This window comes from Symphalangus syndactylus, chromosome X (genome assembly GCF_028878055.3).
Source record: "Symphalangus syndactylus isolate Jambi chromosome X, NHGRI_mSymSyn1-v2.1_pri, whole genome shotgun sequence".
Lineage (NCBI taxonomy): Eukaryota > Metazoa > Chordata > Mammalia > Primates > Hylobatidae > Symphalangus > Symphalangus syndactylus.
In genome coordinates this window covers 49033507-49053306 of record NC_072447.2, presented here as the reverse complement: position 1 = coordinate 49053306, position 19800 = coordinate 49033507, and the positions used below count along the sequence as shown (strand labels likewise).

General features: G+C 39.8%; 1 protein-coding gene across 1 annotated transcript; it reads right to left on the bottom strand.

Annotated features, from left to right (window-relative positions):
• Positions 1–1096: 1096 nt before the first annotated feature.
• Positions 1097–2783, bottom strand: FAM47B (family with sequence similarity 47 member B). Its single transcript, XM_055267995.1, has one exon. The coding sequence runs from the start codon at positions 2781–2783 to the stop codon at positions 1134–1136; it is 1650 nt and encodes a 549-aa protein (XP_055123970.1). The 3' UTR covers positions 1097–1133.
• Between the last annotated feature and the right edge of the window lie 17017 nt (positions 2784–19800).

Genomic DNA, 19800 nt, shown 5'->3' with positions numbered 1-19800 from the left:
ACAAATATATTTACCTACAAATTTACCTAGACCAGTTTTACCTGCTATTTTTGAAAGGTAAAGCAGTTGCTTGATTTATTATTTTAAACTTATGAATGCATTTCAAATTGCCATTAATGAAACGAAAATTATTTGAACTTGAACAGATATGTAAGGATATTTGATGTTACTTTTCTCATACGGATCTATTTTGCACATGAGATTTGCCAGGGAGTTGAAGCTGCCTCCTATTCTGCACCTGTTTATGTGATTTGGTAATAGTCTTTTGTAGTGAATGTTTATGAACATGGTGAATAGTTACATACATTCAACTGAGAGAGATGATAAAATGGCATAACCCAAGTTTCACCTATGATTTTGATACATAGTTTTCAAACTTGTTTTGGGGGTTTGATGGAATCCTAAAAGGGAAGATAATAATTTTACCATTAAAAAGTGTTAACATTATTTTGGCTATAGACTCCAATTTTTGGCTAACAAAATAATTGTCATAATTATTTCATTAAATTTTCATATGAGAAGAGTTATATAATTCTTCTTTTACTCAGCACTTTTTTTTTTTTTTTTTTTGAGACTGGGTCTTGCTCTGGTGCCCAGACTGCAGTGCGGTGGCCTGAAGCCATCCACCCACCTTAGCCCCTGAGGTAGCTGGGACTACACGTGCAGGCCACCATGCCTGGCTAAATTTTGCACTTTGTAGAGACCAGGTTTCACCATGTTTCCCAGGCTGGTCTTGAACTCCTGGGCTCAAGCAATCCACCCACCTGGGCCTCCCAAAGTGGGGAGGGATTACAGGTGTGAGTCAACGCACCCAACCCCATTTCTCTTTCTAACATTAATTCTGCTTTTGTTTCTGGTTGTATGTATTTTTACAAATAATTGAAAGGATGATGTAATATTCACAGTGCTTCAACAATGTGAAAAAAGTATATGTGAATATAAATCACATAATTGATAAAATATATGAAATAATGACGCCAAAGCAGGTCATTAAGAAATATTTATAAGCATTGGGTATTGAATTTACAGATGTTGCCAAAGTTGTACATTCCTGGGGCCAGTCATCATAAATTCTGGTTGATGTTTAAAATGAGAGCAAGAAATACCCAATTAAGCAGTAAATTGAAAACCATCTAATCTTCTTTTGATGCATCTGTGACGTCTTCTTTGTACTTGTAAACTTGCATTGCACGTTGAATGGGAGTCTTAACAGAGTCGTAAGTCCATCCCTTCCTGGCAAACAGCTTTTCAATGACGCCAGGCATTCTGTAGCCCTTGCTTAGAATGAAATCCTTAAAGGCAATTGGTCCATAAAGACCGTCAAGAATGTCAGGTTCATCAGGCTTTTCAAGTACGGGCTTGGGGTCAATCAAAGGTTCATCACTTCTTAGCTTTTTCCCCAACATAGGCTCAAAATACCGTGGTCCATACCTTACCGTCCCACACTGTGCACTATAAGAATGCGGTGCCGCCCGGAGTCTCCTGTCCCAATATTTTATCCGTAAGAATTCGACCTCATCCATGTCGTCTAGCTCCATGTCGTACGTCAGCCTTGAAGCACATTCGTTTGCCTTCTTAATCTTTTGGTCTTCATAGGTTGTTCTGCACTCGGGGGTGAAATCAAACAGACTGCTGATGGGTTCTTCATCAACTCCCAGGTCTCCAGCCCTCTTGAAGTCACGGAGTTTTCTCGATGTGTGTCTACGTTGAAGAGAGTCAGAAGCACACTCCGTTGTGCTTGATGTACCTTCCTGAAACAGTTCTTTTAGACAGGACGCTCCAGTCTTGGGAGGCTCCGGGCAGAGACTGGACACCCGACGAGTCTTGGGAGGCTCCAGGCAGAGACTGGACATTCGATGAGTCTTGGGAAGCACCAGGCGGAGATGGGGCATCCGACTCTCGAAAGGCCGCGGGCAGGATTCCCAAAAATGGTATTTACCAGGCTTGGTGAGTTCCTCGGTTGTCGTCTCCTGGCCCTCACGAGGAGCCCGTGCGTCTTCTGGCTTCTCAGAATCCAGTTTCAGTACCTGTAGTAGGAAACTGGATAACCGATGAGTGTTGGGAGGCTCCGGGCAGAGATGGGACATTCCCGTCTGAGGAGGCTCTGGGCGGAGACTGGACCCCCGACGAGTCTTGGGAGGCTCTGGGTGGAGACTGGACACCGGAGTCGTGGGAAGTAACGGGCGGAGACGGGACGCTCTAGTCTCAGGAGGCTGCAGGCAGAATTCCCCACAGGGATATTGACCAGGCTCGGTGGGTACCTCGGTTGTCTTCTCCTGGGCCTCACAACGAGCCCATGCGTCCTCCAGCTTCCTCTCAGGATCCAGCTGTTGCGGCACCTGTAGTAGGAGATCTAGAGGCATATCTTCTCCCAGATTGGGGTACATGGCCAAGGGATGCTTGGTCATCAGCTGGGCTTCCACTTCCTCTACAAACGCCTTCCGTGCTGGCTGTGCTGGCGAGAGCTTGGAAAATAGGGCCGCTTTCTTGAATAGCTTTTTCTGCCTGCTTTTGGGGTCAGCTTGGGGACCTCTGAGCGATATTTTGCGGAGTAAAAACTCATCACGGCGACAAACGAGCCTCTCTTCGGGAGACGGACAGCCGTAGCGGAAGTCGTCCATGCCCTCCCTCACAAATACCCGGTTCCGGGTGTCCATTGGCGGGAACCTCAGGCGCCTGTGCTTGCGCTTCTCGAAGTACTTAGAAGGCTGTTTGTCACAGTACCAGGGCTTAGAGTCCATGCCCTGGGACCTCGACCGGTCCTGCGGCCTCTGGTCCCCCATGGTGGCCCTCGCTGGGGTGCCACCTCTCCAGCTTCTGGGGTTCCAGATCCCTGCCGCTCTAGTCGCTAGGAGACCTCCAGCCACGCGCAGCCCAGGTTCCTTCCTGGAGGCGGGGCAGCGCTGACGTCACAAGCGCAGCCCAGATTCTAACAGGTGTGTAGTAGAATCTCATTCTGGGTTTCATTTGCATTTCCTAATGACTACTGGTATTGAACATCTCTATATTTGCTTATTTGCCATCCTTATCTCCCCTTGGTTGACGTTTCTGTGGATTTTTCCCCCATTTTTAAATTGTGTTGCTGGATATCATATTTAGTTTTGAAAATCCTTGCTGTGTTCTAGATGTAAATAGGTTATCAGATATATGATTTGCAAATTTTTCACTTCATCCTTGGCTTTGCTCTTTCATTGTCTGTGTCAAAGAGAAGTTTTTTAATTTGATGAAGTCCAATTTATCAATTTGTTCTTTTACGGATTGTGCTTCTTTTGATGTATCTATGAGAAACTGCCTATCCAAAGGTCACAAAGATTTTTTTCACTTAAATGTTATAATTTTTGTAAATAGCACAAGATATAGATCAAAGTTTTTATTTTAAAAATGTACCTATTGCTTACGTATATCTGATAATTCCAGAACTGTTTTTGTAAAGACGATCTTTTCTCCACTGAATTACATTTGGAAATTGGTAGAGTATCAGTTGTCTATATTTTTTGAAGGTCAATTTCTGGGCACTCTTTTCTCCTCCATTGATTTTTCTCTCACACAAATTTCACACTATCTTGGTTACTTTAGCTTTATAATAAATCTAGAAATTAGGTACTAATTCTTTAACAATGTTCTTTTACAAAGTTGGTTCTTCTAAGTCCTTTGAATTTCTATAGAAATTTTAAAATCTGTTTGTCTATGTCTTAAAAAAAAGTCCTGTTTGGATTTTGATTAGGATTCTGTTGAATCTATAGATCAATTTGAGGATAATTGGCATATTACCAATAGGAAATTTTCTGACCACTGAGGAAGTCATCTTTCCATTTATTTATGTGATTTTTCGTTTTCTCAGAAATATTTTTTATTTTTTAGTGTATGTGTCTTTCAAGTCTTTTTCTGTCCAGATTTTTCCTAAATATTGTTTTTCATACCATTATATGTAGTATTGTTTTTTAATTGCAATTTCCAATTTTTTGTTGTTAGCATATATAAATATTGAGTTTTGTATATCCATCTTGTATCATACAACCTTGGTAAACTCACTTATTATGTTCAGGAACATTTTGTAGATTTCGCTGAATTTTCTATATGTATGATAATGTCACCTGTGAATAAAGACAGTTTCAGGCCAGGCGCGGTGGCTCACGCCTGTAACCCCAGCACTTTTGGAGGCCGAGGCAGGCGGATCTCAAGGTGAGGAGCTTGAGACCAGCCTGACCTACATGGTGAAACCCCGTTTCTACTAAAAATACAAAAATTAGCCGGGCATGGTGGCACATGCCTGTAGTCGCAGCTACTCCGGAGGCTGAAGCAGGAGAATCACTTGAACCCGGGATGCGGAGATTGCAGTGAGCCGAGAGCACGCCACTGCACTCCAGCCTGGCGACAGAGCGAGACTCTGTCACACACACACACACACACACACACACACACACACACACGACAGTTTCCCGTCTTCCTTTCCAATCTGAGTATCTTTATACCCCCCAGTCCAGTCGTAATTTTTGATTTTCCTTTGAATAATATCAGTTAAATTTTTATCTCTCTTATAGTGCTTAAAACAATACCTATGAAAAAGCATTTTTATAAAAAATTTTAATTATAGACAAATTCAGCCTACATTGTTCTTTATGCATATCATTTTGTCATCACATAATAATTTTTCCTGTACATTCTTACTCATTTTTGAAAAGAAGGTTTCTGACTTCCCTTGTGGGGTGCAGCTGAACAATGTTTTCTACCATTACTAGCAGGTATACCCTAGTTCCTCCTTGTAAATGAGGCATGATCAATGCCTCTCTTCTCTTTGGTTCCTCCTCTGCAAAATAGACACAATATATATTCCTCTTAGGTTTCTCATTAAAGCAAATAAATGGTTTATGTGTAAATCAAGATAATCTATATAACATGATTTTGTATAGCATCTGGAACAGAATAAGCATCCAGTAAAATATTGTTATTTTATATAGTATTACTACAATTTGAAAATAAAAATATTCTACATTCAGTGTCTAAATAAAGGAGAAACAAACATCATACATTTATATATCACAAGTATTTTCATTTATCGATTATAAGAATCTGTGTTAAAGTCTCAAGATATTTAGTAGATTTCATAATGTGAAATTGGTAAGACCAAATTTGATATGGATTTATTTTTAACTTTCTTACTTAGAAAAATTCCATGGACTGTATGTTAAATTCAAGAGTCAATGCTTCAACAGTTCTCTATAACAGTACTCTAGCAAGCTCATATGAGTACTCACTTATCTAAAATGGGTGAAATTTGAATAAAACTTCTATATTCTAAATAATCCCACAGAAAAACACACATTGACGCTGTTAAAGATCAACTGGATATCTTCAAAAATTTTCAGGTGACTGTTCATTTAAACAGTTTTTGTACCTTACAGCCACTTTATTTTTTTCACTTTTCAAAGTAGAATATTATACAAAAGACACATATCCAGAATACATAAATAAATCTTAATACTTAACAATAAGAAAACAAAGAACACAAAAAAGTTTATACTATATAGTGGTTTAACATGTACAGAGATTAATAGCTAAAGAAATAATTATAGTTGTGTGTACATATTGGTTAGTATACATGCATATATTTTATAGCTCTGTCTGCTGAGAAACTAGAGAAAAATGACACCCAATTAGCAACAGGTACCTCCAGTGCCCAGATCTTGGTTTCTAAATACCATTCTCCAAAATAACAAATGCAAAACAAAAAACAGACATCCTTGGAGAAATGAGTAATTCTAGGCCTGGGGCAGTGAAAACACAAGATGAGCCTGGAGTATTATGTAATGCCAGAAAATACGGAAGTGCTCAGAAAACAGAAGAATAAAAGCAGATCAGGAGCCAAACTGAAAGAGCACTCAATGGCCAAAGTTAAAACAATTTAAGCAACAAAATGAATTAAAATTTAAAAATTATAACACAGTATAAAATAAAATATCCACGAGTCCATACTGATATAAATAATTGTACAAATAAATAAATGAGGAGAAAGGTAAAAATCTTTCTTACAAAGAATTTCAAAAAATGTACATAGATACTCCTCCCTCCAGCAGGTGAAATTTAAATGCCCTCCCCAGAGTGTGGGCTGGATTCTAAAAAACAGAATATGGAAAGGGAAAAACAGAATATGGAAAGGGAAAAATAGTAACATTTTAGTGGAGAAGCCTGGCAGTCTTCTCCTTAACCAAGTGATCAATGTTAATATCAGCAGTGAGAAGTCACGTTGGTATCGTGCACTCCTCTGATAGGATGTGATGAGAAAAACACTTCACCTCTGTAGTGTTCTTCCCTAAATTCCAGAATCCTAGCCTAATGAGGAGAAAACATCTAACAAACCCAAGTCCAGGGACATTTTACAAAATTCTCAAGTACTCCTCAAAACCATAAAGGTCATGGGAAACAAGTAAAGGCTGAGAACCCGTCATAGACTTTAAAGAGACATGAAAACTAAATTCCATGTGGTAGGCTGGGTTGGATCCTGGCACTAAAAAAGGACATGGGTATAAAAATCTATAAATCTGAATATAGTCTGAAGTTTAGTTAATAGTAATATGTTAATGTTAATTTTTTAGTTTAAATGCATGTACAGTGTAAGATATTAATTTTAGGGGAAGCTGAGTGAAATGTCCATGAAAATGCTTTGTACAGTGTTTGCAACGGTTTCATAAATCTAAAATTATTCTAAAATAGAAGGCTTCCATTTTAAACTATGTATTGCATCCTGATGGATTATCAACAAATCACTATTAATCATATAAGAGAGAAAGCTGTAGCTTCTTTAAAATGCATACTTGTGGCCCCCCTCACCCCATATATAGTAAATCATAATTTTTTCAAAGTGGAGCCAGTAATCTACATTTCACATGGTCTTTAAATTATACACACCAATATGTGAGAATTACTTTTGTAAAGCCCTGTGCCTTTTATAGGCCCCAAAGACTTTCAAAGAGTTTAAAAACCACAGTGGTAATGGTATTATCCAAAGTAACCAAATTTGAAGAAAATTAAATCTCAGCAAGTGCTAGATGGGAATGTAAAAATCAGATAGCAAAGCCTGTGGACAAAATAATTCACTTAGATAACATGTGCATAACTAGGGGGCCCAGGGGATAATGATGTCATGATAGAAGAGTAAAGAAGATACAAAGTTTGGTGAGTACCTGACTGGCAGTAGAAAAACAACTAGGAGTGAAAGCATCTTACTTGTGCAAATAGTCCTTCTTGGGTTGAAGAAAACTGACATCACTATAGAGTGCAGAGAAATTACAACTGGTCTGTTCAGTCAAGAAGCACCAACTGCCTTAGTATGAAGTGTTAGTCCAGAAATGAATAGTGTGGCTGACAAGCAAAACCAACACCAACAAGCTAATAAAGAAATGTTCAAGCAAGTCAAAAATGCTCTGAGTGGAGCAGCTGGAATGAATAAGTAAACAAGGGAATGAGAATAAACAATGAAAATCAATGTGATGAAGTGCATTGATTTAAAGGAGCCTAAGTAGTCCCAGTTTTGACATTTTTGTGTGCCTCTGACTGCTCTACAAACTTTACTTTACCTTAACTCAGGACACCATTTTTATGCTCCAGCAGACTCATGTTATCTGAAACCTTGCTGCCTCTCCTATCCACACGCAGCACCTGCCGGCCTCTTACAGAAGCCGAATCATGTTCACTCTGATCCAATCGACTTTGTTTTGCTTTTATTAGCTCTTGCTAAGTTTACCTCCTGTGTGGAGAACCTCAGAAACCGGATAACTCTGAGCCATAAGGCATGATATTGTCTTCTCAGAAGTATGAATAAATAAATATCGAGATTTCCCACATTTTGATTGGATTAATGAGTCATTTCTCTAAGATATTGAAGTACTTGAGTCTTAATGCTCTGGCCAGAATTTCCAATATTATGTTGAATTGCAGTGGTGAGAGAGGGGATCCTTGCTTTGTGTCAGTTTGCAAGGAAAATGCATCCAGCTTTTGACTATTCAACGTGATGTTGGCTGTGGGTTTGTTATAGATTGCTCTTATTACTTTCAGGTGTGTTTCTTCAATACCTAGTTTATTGAGAGTTTTTAACATAAATGGGTGTTGAATTTTATTGAAAGCCTTTTCTGTGTCTATTGAGATAATCATGTGGTTTTTGTCATTAGTTCTGCTTATGAATCACATTTGTTGATTTTTGTATCGTAAACCAATCTTGCATCCTCGTGATAAATCCAACTTTATCATGGTGGATGAGCTTTTCTACGTGCTGCTGGATTCATTTTGCTAGCATTTGGTTGAGGATTTTTGCGTCAATGCTCATCAAGGATATTGGCCTGAAGTTTTTTTTGTTGTTGTGTCCAGGTTTTGGTATTAGGATGATGCTGGCCTCATAGAATGCGTTGGGGAGGAGTCCCTCTTCAATTTTTCAGAATAGTTTGTATGGAAATGGTGCCAGCTCCTTTTAGTACATCTAGTAGACTTTGGCTGTGAATCAGTCTGGTCCTAGGCTTTTTTTGGTTGTTGGGCTATTTATTACTGATTCAATTTCACAACTCATTATTGGTTCGTGCAAGAATTCAATTTCTTTTTGGTTCAGTCTTGGGAGGGTGTATGTGTCCAGGAATTCATCCAGGTATCTTCTAGTTTTTTGAGCTTGAGTGCATAGAGGTGTTCACGGTAGTCTCTATTTTTTTTTCTCTTTGGTATTTCTGTGGGGCCGATGGTAACATCCCTTTTCTCATTTTTAATTGTGTTTATTTGGATCTTCTCTTTTTTTCTCTGTATTTGTCTACCTATAAGTCTATCTTATTAATTTTCCAAAAAAAAAAAAGCCTCCTCGATGTGTTGACCCCATAAATAGCTTTTTATGTCTCGATCTCTTTCAGGTCAGCTGATTTTGGTTATTTCTTGTCTATTGCTAGCTTTGAGTTTGACTTGCTCTTTCTTGTCTTCTTCTTTTAGGTGTGATGTTAGGTTGATAAATGGATATCTTTCTAACTTTTTCATGTGGGCATTTAATACTATAAATTTCCCTCTTAACACTGCCTTAGCTGTGTCTCAGAGATTCTGGTATGTTGTATTTTGTTCTCATTAGTTTTGAAAAAACGTATTAATGTCTGCTTTATTTTCATTATTTACCCCAAAGTTATTTGGTAGCAGGTTTATTCATTTATATTTAGGTGTATGGTTTTAAGGTACTTTTTCAGTCTTGATTTCTATTTTAATTGTGCTGTGGCATGAAATAGTGGTTGGTATGATTGTGGTTCATTTGCATTTGATCAGGATTGTTTTATGTCAGATTGTGTGGTTGATTTTAGACCATGTGCCATGTGTAGATAAAAAGAACGTATAGTATATTGGATCGGAATGGAGAGTTCTGTAGATGTCTATCATGTCCACTTGTCCCAGGGTTGAGTTCAGGTCCTGAATACCTTCGTTAATTTTCTGCCTCAATGATCTGTCTAATGCTGTCAGTGGGGTGTTGAAATCTCCAACTATTATTGTGTGGTAGACTGAATCTCTTTGTAGGTCTCTAAGAACTTGCTTTATGAATCTGGGTGTTCCTGTGTTGGTTGCATATATATTTAGGGTAGTTAGGACTTCTTGTTGAATCGAACCTTTCAATTCATGTCCTTCTTTCTCTTCATTTCATGTCCTTCTTTCTCTTTTATGATCTTTGTCAGTTTAAATCTATTTTTGTTTCTACAATTAGGACTGCAACCTCTGCTTTTTTGTGTTTTCCATTTTGCTTGGTAGATTTTTTTCCATCCCTTAATTTGAGCCTATGAGAGATGAGTCTCTTGAAGACCACATTCCAGTGGGTCTTTCTTTTTCATCCAGCTTGTCACTCTGAGCTTTTTAATTGGATTTAATTTAATTGATGCATTTAACCCATTTGCACTCAAGGTTAGTATTGGTATGTATGGATTTGACTCTGTCATCAGGATGTTAGCCGGTTATTATGCAGTCTTGTTTGTGCGGTCACTTTATAGTGTCCTTTGTCTGTGTATGTGTGTTTTTCTAGTGGATGCTAACTGATATGGTCTGGCTCTGTGTTCCCCACTCAAATCTCATTTGGAAATGTAATCTGAATTGTAACCCCCACGTGTTGGGGAAGGGACTTGATGGGAGGTGATTAGATCATGGGAGCATTCCTCCATGCTGTTCTTGTGATAGTGAATGAGTTCTCATGAGATCTGATGGTTTTATAAGGGGCTTTGCCCCTTTCACTCTGCACTTCTCCTTCCTGCCATTATGTGGAAAAGGACGTGTTTGCTTCCCCTTCTGCAATGATTGTAAGTTTCCTAAAGCCTCCCCAGCGATGCTGAACTGTGAGTCAATGAAACTTCTTTCCTTTATAAATGGCCCAGTCTCGGGTATGTCTTTATTAGCAGTGTGAGAATGGACTAATGCAGTAACAGTCTTTCCTTTTTATATTCAGTGCTTATTTCAGAAGCTCTTGTTTGGCAAGTCTCATGGAAACAAATTCCTTCAGCATTTGTTTCTCTGAAAAGGCTCTTAGTTTGCTTTGCTTATGAAGCTTAGTTTGGCCAGATAGGAAATTCTTGGTTGGAATTTTTTTCTTTCGATATGTTTAATATAGGTCCCCCAGTGTTTTCCAACATGAAGGGTTTCTCCTAAGAGTTCTGCCATTGATGTGATGAGGTTCCCTTTGTAGGTGACCTGTTATTTATCTCTAGCTGCTTTTAACATTTTTTCCTTTTTTTTCTTGTTTTTGTTTTGTTTTGTTTTGTTTTTTTTGTTTTTTTTTTTTTTTGAGACAGAGTCTCACTGTGTTGCCCAGGCTGGAGTGCAGTGGTGTGATCTCAGCTCACCACAACCTCCGTCTCCTGGGTTCCAGCGATTCTCCTGCCTCAGCCTCCTGAGTAGCTAGGACTACAGGCGTGTGCCACCATTCCTGGCTAATTTTTGTAGTTTTAGTAGAGACAGGGTTTCACTAGGTTGGCCAGCCTGGTCTCAATCTCCTGGCCTTGTGATCCGCCTGCCTCAGCCTCCCAAAGTGCTGGGATTACAGGTGTGAGCCACTGCCTCCAGCCAACATTTTTTTTTTTCATTTCCACCTTGGAGAATCTGATTATTATTTGTCTTAGGTATGATCTTCTTGTGAAGTATCTTGGGGGGGTTCTGTGCATTTCCTGTATTTGAATGTTGGTCTCTTTAGCTAGGTTGAGGATGTTCTCATGGATGATATCCTGAAATATGTTTTCCAAGTTGCTTCCATTCTCTCCATCTCTTTCAGAGAGGAAATTGTGTTATACACTTGGTCTTTTTACATAATCCTATATTTCTCTTAGGTTTTGTTTGTTCCTTTTCATTTTTTTCTTTATTGTTGTCTATCTTGTTTCAATAAGCCTGTCTTCAAGCTCTGAGATTCCCCAGCTTGCTCTATTCTGCTGCTAATACTTGCAGTTCCATTATGTAATTTTTATAGTGTGTTTTTAAGCTCTATCAGTCAGTTACATTTTTTCTATACTAGCTATTTTGTCTGTTTGCTCCTGTATTGTTCTATTGTGATTCCTGGCTTTCTTTGATTGGGTTTCAGCATTCTCCTGAATCTTGATTATTTATACCCATATTCTGAATTCTGTTTCTGTCATTTCAGCCATTTCAACCTAGTTAAGAACCCTTGCTGGACTACTAGTGTGGTTGATTGGTGGAAATAAGACCATCTGGCTTTTTGAGTTGTCAGAGTTCTTGCACTGGTTTCTTCTAATTTTTGTGGGCTGATGTTCTCTCAATCTTTAAAGTTGCTGTTCCTTTGGTGTTTTTTGTTTGTTTTAGGCTATTTGATGACCTTGGGGATTTGATTGTGGGGTAAGGTGGGTTCAGTCGACTAGCTTTGTTTCTGTAAGATTTTAGGTGGCAAGACTCAGCTCAGGTTTCTGGGTTGTGTGCTCTAACTATGAGGAAATGGTACTGAGCCCCAGCTTTGTTCTTTGGCTTCTTGATGTTAGGGACCTGCTGCAATGAAGGTGCTGAGTGCTTCATTGGGTGGTGCCAGTGAAAGCACTTTGTAGGGCAGTGGCAGTGAGATTCATGCTCATTCACATGTGCCAGCAGCAGCAGCAGTGTGGCAAGACAGCATGGTGCTAGTGGGTTCTGGGGTCCCTGCCTCTATGCTGGTGGTCACAGCAGCAGTGGTGGCAGTGAGGCAGCGTTGCTGTCTGGGGTAAATACCTGAGGTTTGTCATCTCACACCAAGGACATTGAAGACGTGGACACACAACAAGTGAGCTTAGGAGCGGAGGTTTAACAGGCGAAAGAAAAGAGAAAAGAGAACTCTCTCCTGCAGAAAGAGAGGGACTCCTGAATGGGGCTTCCAGTTCTGTGGTGAAATGCATGGGGTTTCATAGAGGAGCTTGAAGAGGCAGTGTCTGATTTACATAGGGCCCAAAAGATTGGTTGGACCAGGTATACCATTTACATAGCGTGCAAAGAAGCTGGCCGCCCCACCCTAATATTTTATTATACAAATGGTTTCTCTACCTCGCTGGTGTCATGCTGCCTGCCTCTTTACTGCACAGATGGTTGACAAAGAAAAGGGAAGAGGGAACCTCCGTGTTGAATATACCTGGCTTCCAGGCATTTTTTATCTATTGGCACAGCGGCCGGCATTTACCTCTGTAAGCATTTTGCTTGCTTATCTATACTTGAAGCTTGATACTTCAGGCTGCTTTTTGTTAGAAAAGAAATGATTTTGGGGCTTCTTTTTATTAAAAGGAAACCTTACCAAGGACTCTCTTACCCTCACTATCTGCCTAAATACTTTCTTTCTAGCTCCTGTATCAGCAGCATAGCTTGGGTTGAGCTGTGGGCTCTGCTGGCAACTCTGTATTTGTTTGTACCTGTGGTGGTGTTAGCACAAGGGTGGAGCACTGCTGGGCACTATGTGTGCCCTCTGTACATTTTCATTTGGGCAGTGGTGTCCACTGCCAGTCAGGGTGGGGGCAGGTCCACTGTTTTCTGTAGTTAGTTTTGCACCAGTGGCAGTGTCAATACAGGGGCGGGGTGCTGGTTGGGACGGGCCTGATGGACTCTATTCCTGCCAATCCTCTGATAGCAGTGGCTGTGCTGTAGGGAGTAGGGTGGTGTGGTGCACTTATGCCAGCAGCAGTGAAATAGCAGGGTGCACGTGCACCCTTGCCTTGGCGGGGAAGGGGAGTCAAGGTCTACCCATGCACACATGAACCAGCAAAGCAATGTGGGGGGTGGCAGTAGGTGAGTGTGTGCAAGCAAAGTGGCACAGGGGAGGCTGCAGTTTGGGGAAGGCATAGATGGGCTGGTGTGTGTCAGTGGGCCTCTCAGCTGGAGCTCTCTGTCAGGTGTCATCTGCCAGTTCAGGAGCTATGATGCAGGTCCCCAGGGGGACCCGAGGCTGCACTGCAAGCAGGTACAGCCAGGCTGGGGCCTTGGCAGAGGCAAGCTGACTGAGGGGTGCTCAGGTCAGACTGGTCCATCTCATGGGCAAGACCTCCTTGCAGAGTTCAGGTCTAACAATTCCCCTAGGACTAAAGTGTCCTATAAGAGCAAGTCAAGCTTGGGAAATGAGTATCTTGGAGGTCCTCCACTCCAGATGCTTCGCACCAAACCCTCTGGGCTCTGCACTGGTTGAAGTTCTGCCCCACCACTTTTCTAAGCAGCTCTCCCTACCACCTCAACTGTCCTTTGTGGTCGTGAGGTCTCCTTCTGCCAGGATTCCTTAGGCACATGGCAAGAGCAGATTGCGCCTTTCCTGTTCAACACACTCCCTCCTCAGGAGTCACTGGGGGCCAGGAGTGAGTCCTGGTGTAGGGTAGCCCCATTCAGAGTTACCAGCTTCCTTCTCCTTCAGCCCAGCATCCATATCTCCCCTGCATCTACTCTCAATGTCTTCCTTCTGAAGATCCGCTAGGAGTGCGCTGGTCTTCCTGATGTCCTGGTCCTTTGGTAGCAGATGATCTTTCTGGCTGCATCTAGTTGACCATATTGCTGCCTCCCTCAGCATAATTCTTAGGAGCCCTAGGTTTTTCAGAATGGTGAATGAGCACTGGCTTCAACTTAAAATTACCAGCTTCACTAGTCCCTAACAAGAGAGTCAGTGAAGCTTTGAAGTCAGGCCTTGACTCCTCTCTAAATATGAAAGCATATAGTATTATATATAGATAGATAGATAGATATAAAATAGAATACTACACAGCCATAAAGAAGAAATAGATTATGTCCTTTGCAGCAACATGAATGGAGCTGGAGGCCATTATCCTAAGTGAACTAGTGCAAGAACAGAAAACCAAATACCACATGTTCTCAGTTATAAGCTAAAGATTGAGGACACATGGACACAAAGAAGGGAACAACAGGCACTGGGGCCTACTTGAGGGTGGAGGGTGGAGGGTGGGAGGAGAGTGAAGATTGAAAAACTACCTATTGGATACTATGTTTATTACCTGAGTGATGAAATAATCTGTACACCAAACCCCTATGACACACAACTTAACCTATATGACAAACCTGCACATGTACCCCTGAACCTAAAATAAATGTTAAAAAAAAATAATAATAAAGACACATGACAAAACCTCCAAAAGAGATACTAGTGCTATTTTTGGACCTTTCATCTTTGCCCATTAATTGAAAATCATAATAATGAAGTATCTAATATGGTTTGATTTTAGGATTTTGTCAATTAAAATTGCATAACATAATTTCAAACTAATATTATATAAAAATTCACAGAGAGTTTTATTTTTCTTTATTCTGTTTTCAGGTAAAATAGAGTGAAATCATTCATCCATCATTATCAGCCTAGGCACCTCCTGTCAACAATTCAATTATATTAATCCTTGTACTCTCTATAAACAGATATATGTTATAGAGAGTGCAAGTATATATATATATATCCTTGGGTATATATATATGTGTGTGTATATATATGTGTATATATATCCATGTGTGTATATATGTGTGTGTATATATATATCTGTTTATAGAGAGTACATATATATTAGCTTTATATATATAAAGGTAATAACACTTATATATATAAAGGTAATAAAGCTAGCTAACACTAGCTCTGGTAACATGAGCTTTCTATGTTAAAAAGTAGATAAACACTATCAATTTACTTCAAAAGGATTCTTAAGTGGCATGTTAATGATAACAATGTTCAACCAATAACTACAATGAGTTGCATTAAAATAATCATCCCCTAAAAAGAAAATTTCCCTATGATATCATCACTCAGGAAAAATTAATTTCCTATATGAAATCTCAACTCTGCATAAGATAAACAAAACATTCCTAATATTTTTAACATCATTTTACATTTTACATTTTTATATCATTTTACATTATTTTGTAGATTTTTTCCCTTAAATCCACTAAAATTGGCAACAGACAAATTATATGTTATTTAAGCAATTAAACTAAATTAATTTAATAAACTATAAAAGGAAAACATACCTATGTGATGAGACTGAATTTCTATTTCCTTATTACTTACAGGCTATAATTTATTTCAGTTTCAAAGGAAGAAGGGTGATGGTAAGAAACTGCCTACCAAAGTTCATTACCCCCAAATACTGTTTTTATTCTATGGTCTTAATCAGGACATTTCATAAGTTCTGTGGAGGTATATCAGAGTCCACCACAAAATGATGAGATGTAATTGTTGGGAGAGAGAAAGTAGGAGAAAGGAAGGCAACAAAGAAGAGCTATGAGTCCTACCATCTTAGACCAGTCCTACCAAAGACCAGAATAGCTCCACATGTTTTAACTGTGCAATGGTCTGAATGTTTGTGTCCCCCCATCAAATTTATACGTTGAAATATGAACCCGCAAGCTGATGGTATTAAGAGGTGAAGCTTTTGGGAGGTGATTAGGTCATGAGCGTGGAGCCCTCATGAATAGAATTAGTGCCTTTATAAAAGAGGCCTAGGGAGAGACCCTTGCTCCTTCCCCTATATGAGGACACTTTAAGTAGGCACCATCTAAGAACGAGAAAGTGGGCCCTCATCAAACACCAAAACTGCTGGTGCCTTAATCTTGGACTTTCTCCCTTCCAAAACTATGAGAAATGAATTTCCGTTGTTTATAAACCGCCTAATCTGTGATATTTTTATAGCAGCCCAAATGAACTAAAACAATATGTCATAGTGCTAAAAATATTTTTTGGAGAAAATTATTACCTTGCTTCTGAAAATCTCAAAAACTATAGGCCTGAGTATTTTAATTTTCTATTTGAGGAAAAGATAGTATATATAATAAAATATTTTTGCAGTAGGTAAAAGTAAAAATAAGGAAAGCAGCAAGCTTGTAAATGTTATAATAACAGCTGGCTTTGTGTGTTGAAGATATGCCTACCCCATAATAGTCTTGAATGTTCATTTTTTTTGTTTTGCTTTGACCTCTATAAAGTGGAATTTTATCAATGATAAAAGTAATATTCATGAATTAAGTGTTTTTTAGTGTAAGTAAATTGATTATCTAGTAACACAGGTAGCACTTTATTAACTACTTATTGGTGATGATGGTTATTTATGATCTTGAACTGCATTGAAGAACCAAATTTGAATCCAATTCAATAAGTTTCTTTAAAATAAAGATGCATAGGTAATGATTGCCCACTCAATAGGTATTCCCTCACTTCTTCGATAAGAGTACTGATATGGTTTGGTTCTGTGTCCTCACCCAAATCTCATGTCAAATTGTAATCCTCATGTGTTAAAGGAGTGACCTGGTGGGAGGTGACTGAATTATGAGGCAGACATTACCCTTGCTGTTCGTGTTATAGAGTTCTCACAAGATCTGCTTGTTTAAAAGTGTGTAACACCCACCCCCCCACTCTATCTCCTGCTCTGCGATGTGAAGATGTGCTCACCTCCCCTTCACCTTCCACCATGATTGTAAATCTCCCGAGGCCTGCCTTCTTGTACAGCCTGTTGAAAATTGGTACCAGAGAAGTGGGGCATTGCTATAAAGTGGAAGTGACTTTGGAACTGGGTAATGGGCAAATGTTGGAACACTTTGGAGGGCTCAGAAGAAGACAGGAAGATTTTTTTAAAGTTTGGAACTTCCTAGGAACTTGTTTAATGGTTTTGACCAAAATGCTAGTAGTGATATGGACAGTGAAGTTCAGACACAGGTGGTCTCAGATGAAGGTGAGAAACTTATTAGAAACTAGAGTAAAGGTGACTCTTGCTATGCTTTAGCAAAAAGACTGGGGACATTGTGCTCCTGCTCTAGGGATCTGTGGAACTTTGAACTTGAGGGGGATGATTTAGGGTATCTGGTGGAAAAAAAAAGGTCCAAGCAGCAAAGAGTTCAAATGTGACCTGGCTACTTCTAAGAGCAAACACTCATATGCATCCACAAAGAGATGGTCTGAAACTGTAATTTATATTTAAAAGGGATGCACAGCATTAACAGTTTGGAAAATGTGCAGCCTGACCATGTGATAGAAAAGAAAATTCCTTTTTCTGGGGAGGAATTCAAGGCTCAAAATTTTACATAAGTAAAGAAGATCCAAATGTTAACAGACAAGACAACAGGAAAAATGCTTTCAGGGCTTTTCAGAGACCTTAGCGGCAGCCTCTCCTGTCAGAGGCCTGGAGACCTAGGAGGAAATAATGGTTTCATGGGCCAGGCCTAAGGCCCCGCTGCTCTGTGAAGCCTCAGGACATGGCACTTTGTGTCTCAGCTACTCCAGCTCCAGCTGTGGCCAAAAGGGGCCAAGGTACAGCTCGGGTTGTTGCTTCAGAGGGTGTAACCCCAAGCCTTGGCAGCTTCCACATAGTGTTGGGCCTGTGGGTGTGAAGAAGGCAAGAGCTGAGGTTTGAGAGCTTCCACCTAGATTTCAAAGGATGTACAGAAATGCCTAAATGTCCAGGCAGAGCCTTCATGGAGAACCTCTACTAGGGCAGTGCAGAGGGGAAATGTGGAGTTGGAGCCCCCACACAGAGTCCCCGCTGGGGCACTGCCTAGTGGCTGTGAGAAGAGGGCCACTGTCCTCCAGACCCCAGTATGGTAGATCCACTGACAGCTTGCACCATGCACATAGGAAAGCTGCAGGCACACAATGCCAGCTCATGAAAACAGCCAGGGGTGGAGCTGCCCAAGGCCTTGGGATCCACCCATTACATCAATGTGTCCTGGATGTGAGACACGGAGTCAAAGGAGGTTATTTTGGAGCTTTAGGATTTAATGACCACCCTGCTGGGTTTTGGACTTGCATGGGCTTGCCCTTTGTTTTGGCTGAATTTTCCCTCTTGTAATGGAAGGGTTTACCCAATGTCTGTACACATATTGTAGCTTGGAAGTAACTGACTTGTTTTTCTATTTTACAGCTGATAGGTGGAAGGGACTTGTCTTGTCTCAGATAAGACTTTGGACTTGGACTTTTGAGTTGATGCTGGAATGAATTAAAACTTGGGGGACTATTGAAAAGGCATGATTGTGTTTTGAAATGTGAGAAGAATATGAGATTTGGGAGGTGCCAGGGGTGGAATGATATGGTTTGGCTCTGTGTTCCGACCCAAACCTCAGGTCAAATTATAACCTCCACATGTTAAAGGAGGAGCCTGGTGTGAGGTGGTTGAATCATGGGGGCAGACGTCCCCCTTGCTATTCTTGTGATGGAGTTCTCATGAGATCCAGTTGCTTAAAAGTGTGTAGCACCTTTCTCCCACCCCCCTGTCTTCTCATTATCTCTCTCTCCTGTTCTGCTGTGGTAACACATGCTTGCTTCTCCTTCACCTTCCATCATGATTGTAAGTTTCCTGAGGCATCTGTATCCATCTTCCTGTACAGCCTGTGGAACCATGAGCTAATTAAACCTCTGTACTTTCTAAATTACCTAGTCTCAGGTAGTTCTTTATAGCAATGTGTGAACAGATTAAGACAAGCACTTTGGTGGGTTTTGCCCAATTTTGAATATCCATGATGGTTGGGGAAAATTGAATTCCTACCTAGCCCCAAGGGGTGTTTCCTGATTGGTTTCTATGTCTATTATGACAGTTCTTTTGCTTGCTAGCTGCTCAGCAATGTGTTGCAACTCTGATCAATGTGGTATAAAGAACACATACTTAAGGACTTACGGGAAAATTATAATCTACTCTACCTTAAAAAGGATTTCAAGACAGGGACGTTTCTTTTTATAGATATTTTAACTTGAATGCAGTATCTGTAACTGATATTGCTATGTTACAGCAACAAGCTGAGACTAATAGAGAAGGAAGATGGATCTTAGATAATGCCATTAAGTCACTGACTGAACCCTGAAACTACCTATTATTTAGAGTTTTGTTACATGACGTGATATAGTAAATAGTCCATTTATTATTACTTATAGTCAAGATTCTCTTATGTGGTACACTGTATGTGCTATATCACAGATGTAACTTACAAGAAATGATTCGTTAAGCTAAGAAGATGGGCCATATAAATAGAAAGATATTTATATATCATGTCAATGTGGAAAAGTAAATGGTTGAGAATGTTTAGGAAAACATGAGAAAAGAATAATGAACATGTATTAATGCAGCCATGTATTACAGTAAAGAACTATACAGAATATAGTCCAATAATGGAGCTATGTGTGTATAGGAATTCAGTATATTATAAAAGTTTTATATCAAATAATAGGGGAAAAGATACATTAATTAATAAATGGGTTGGAACGACAAGCTTATTTCCTTCCTCACTCTTTACACCAAACAAATCTAGAGGAATCAAACACTATAAAAACAGCAGCGGTAGAAAAGGAGGAGAAGGAGAAAGTGAAGAAGAAGAAACAATGCAGGTACT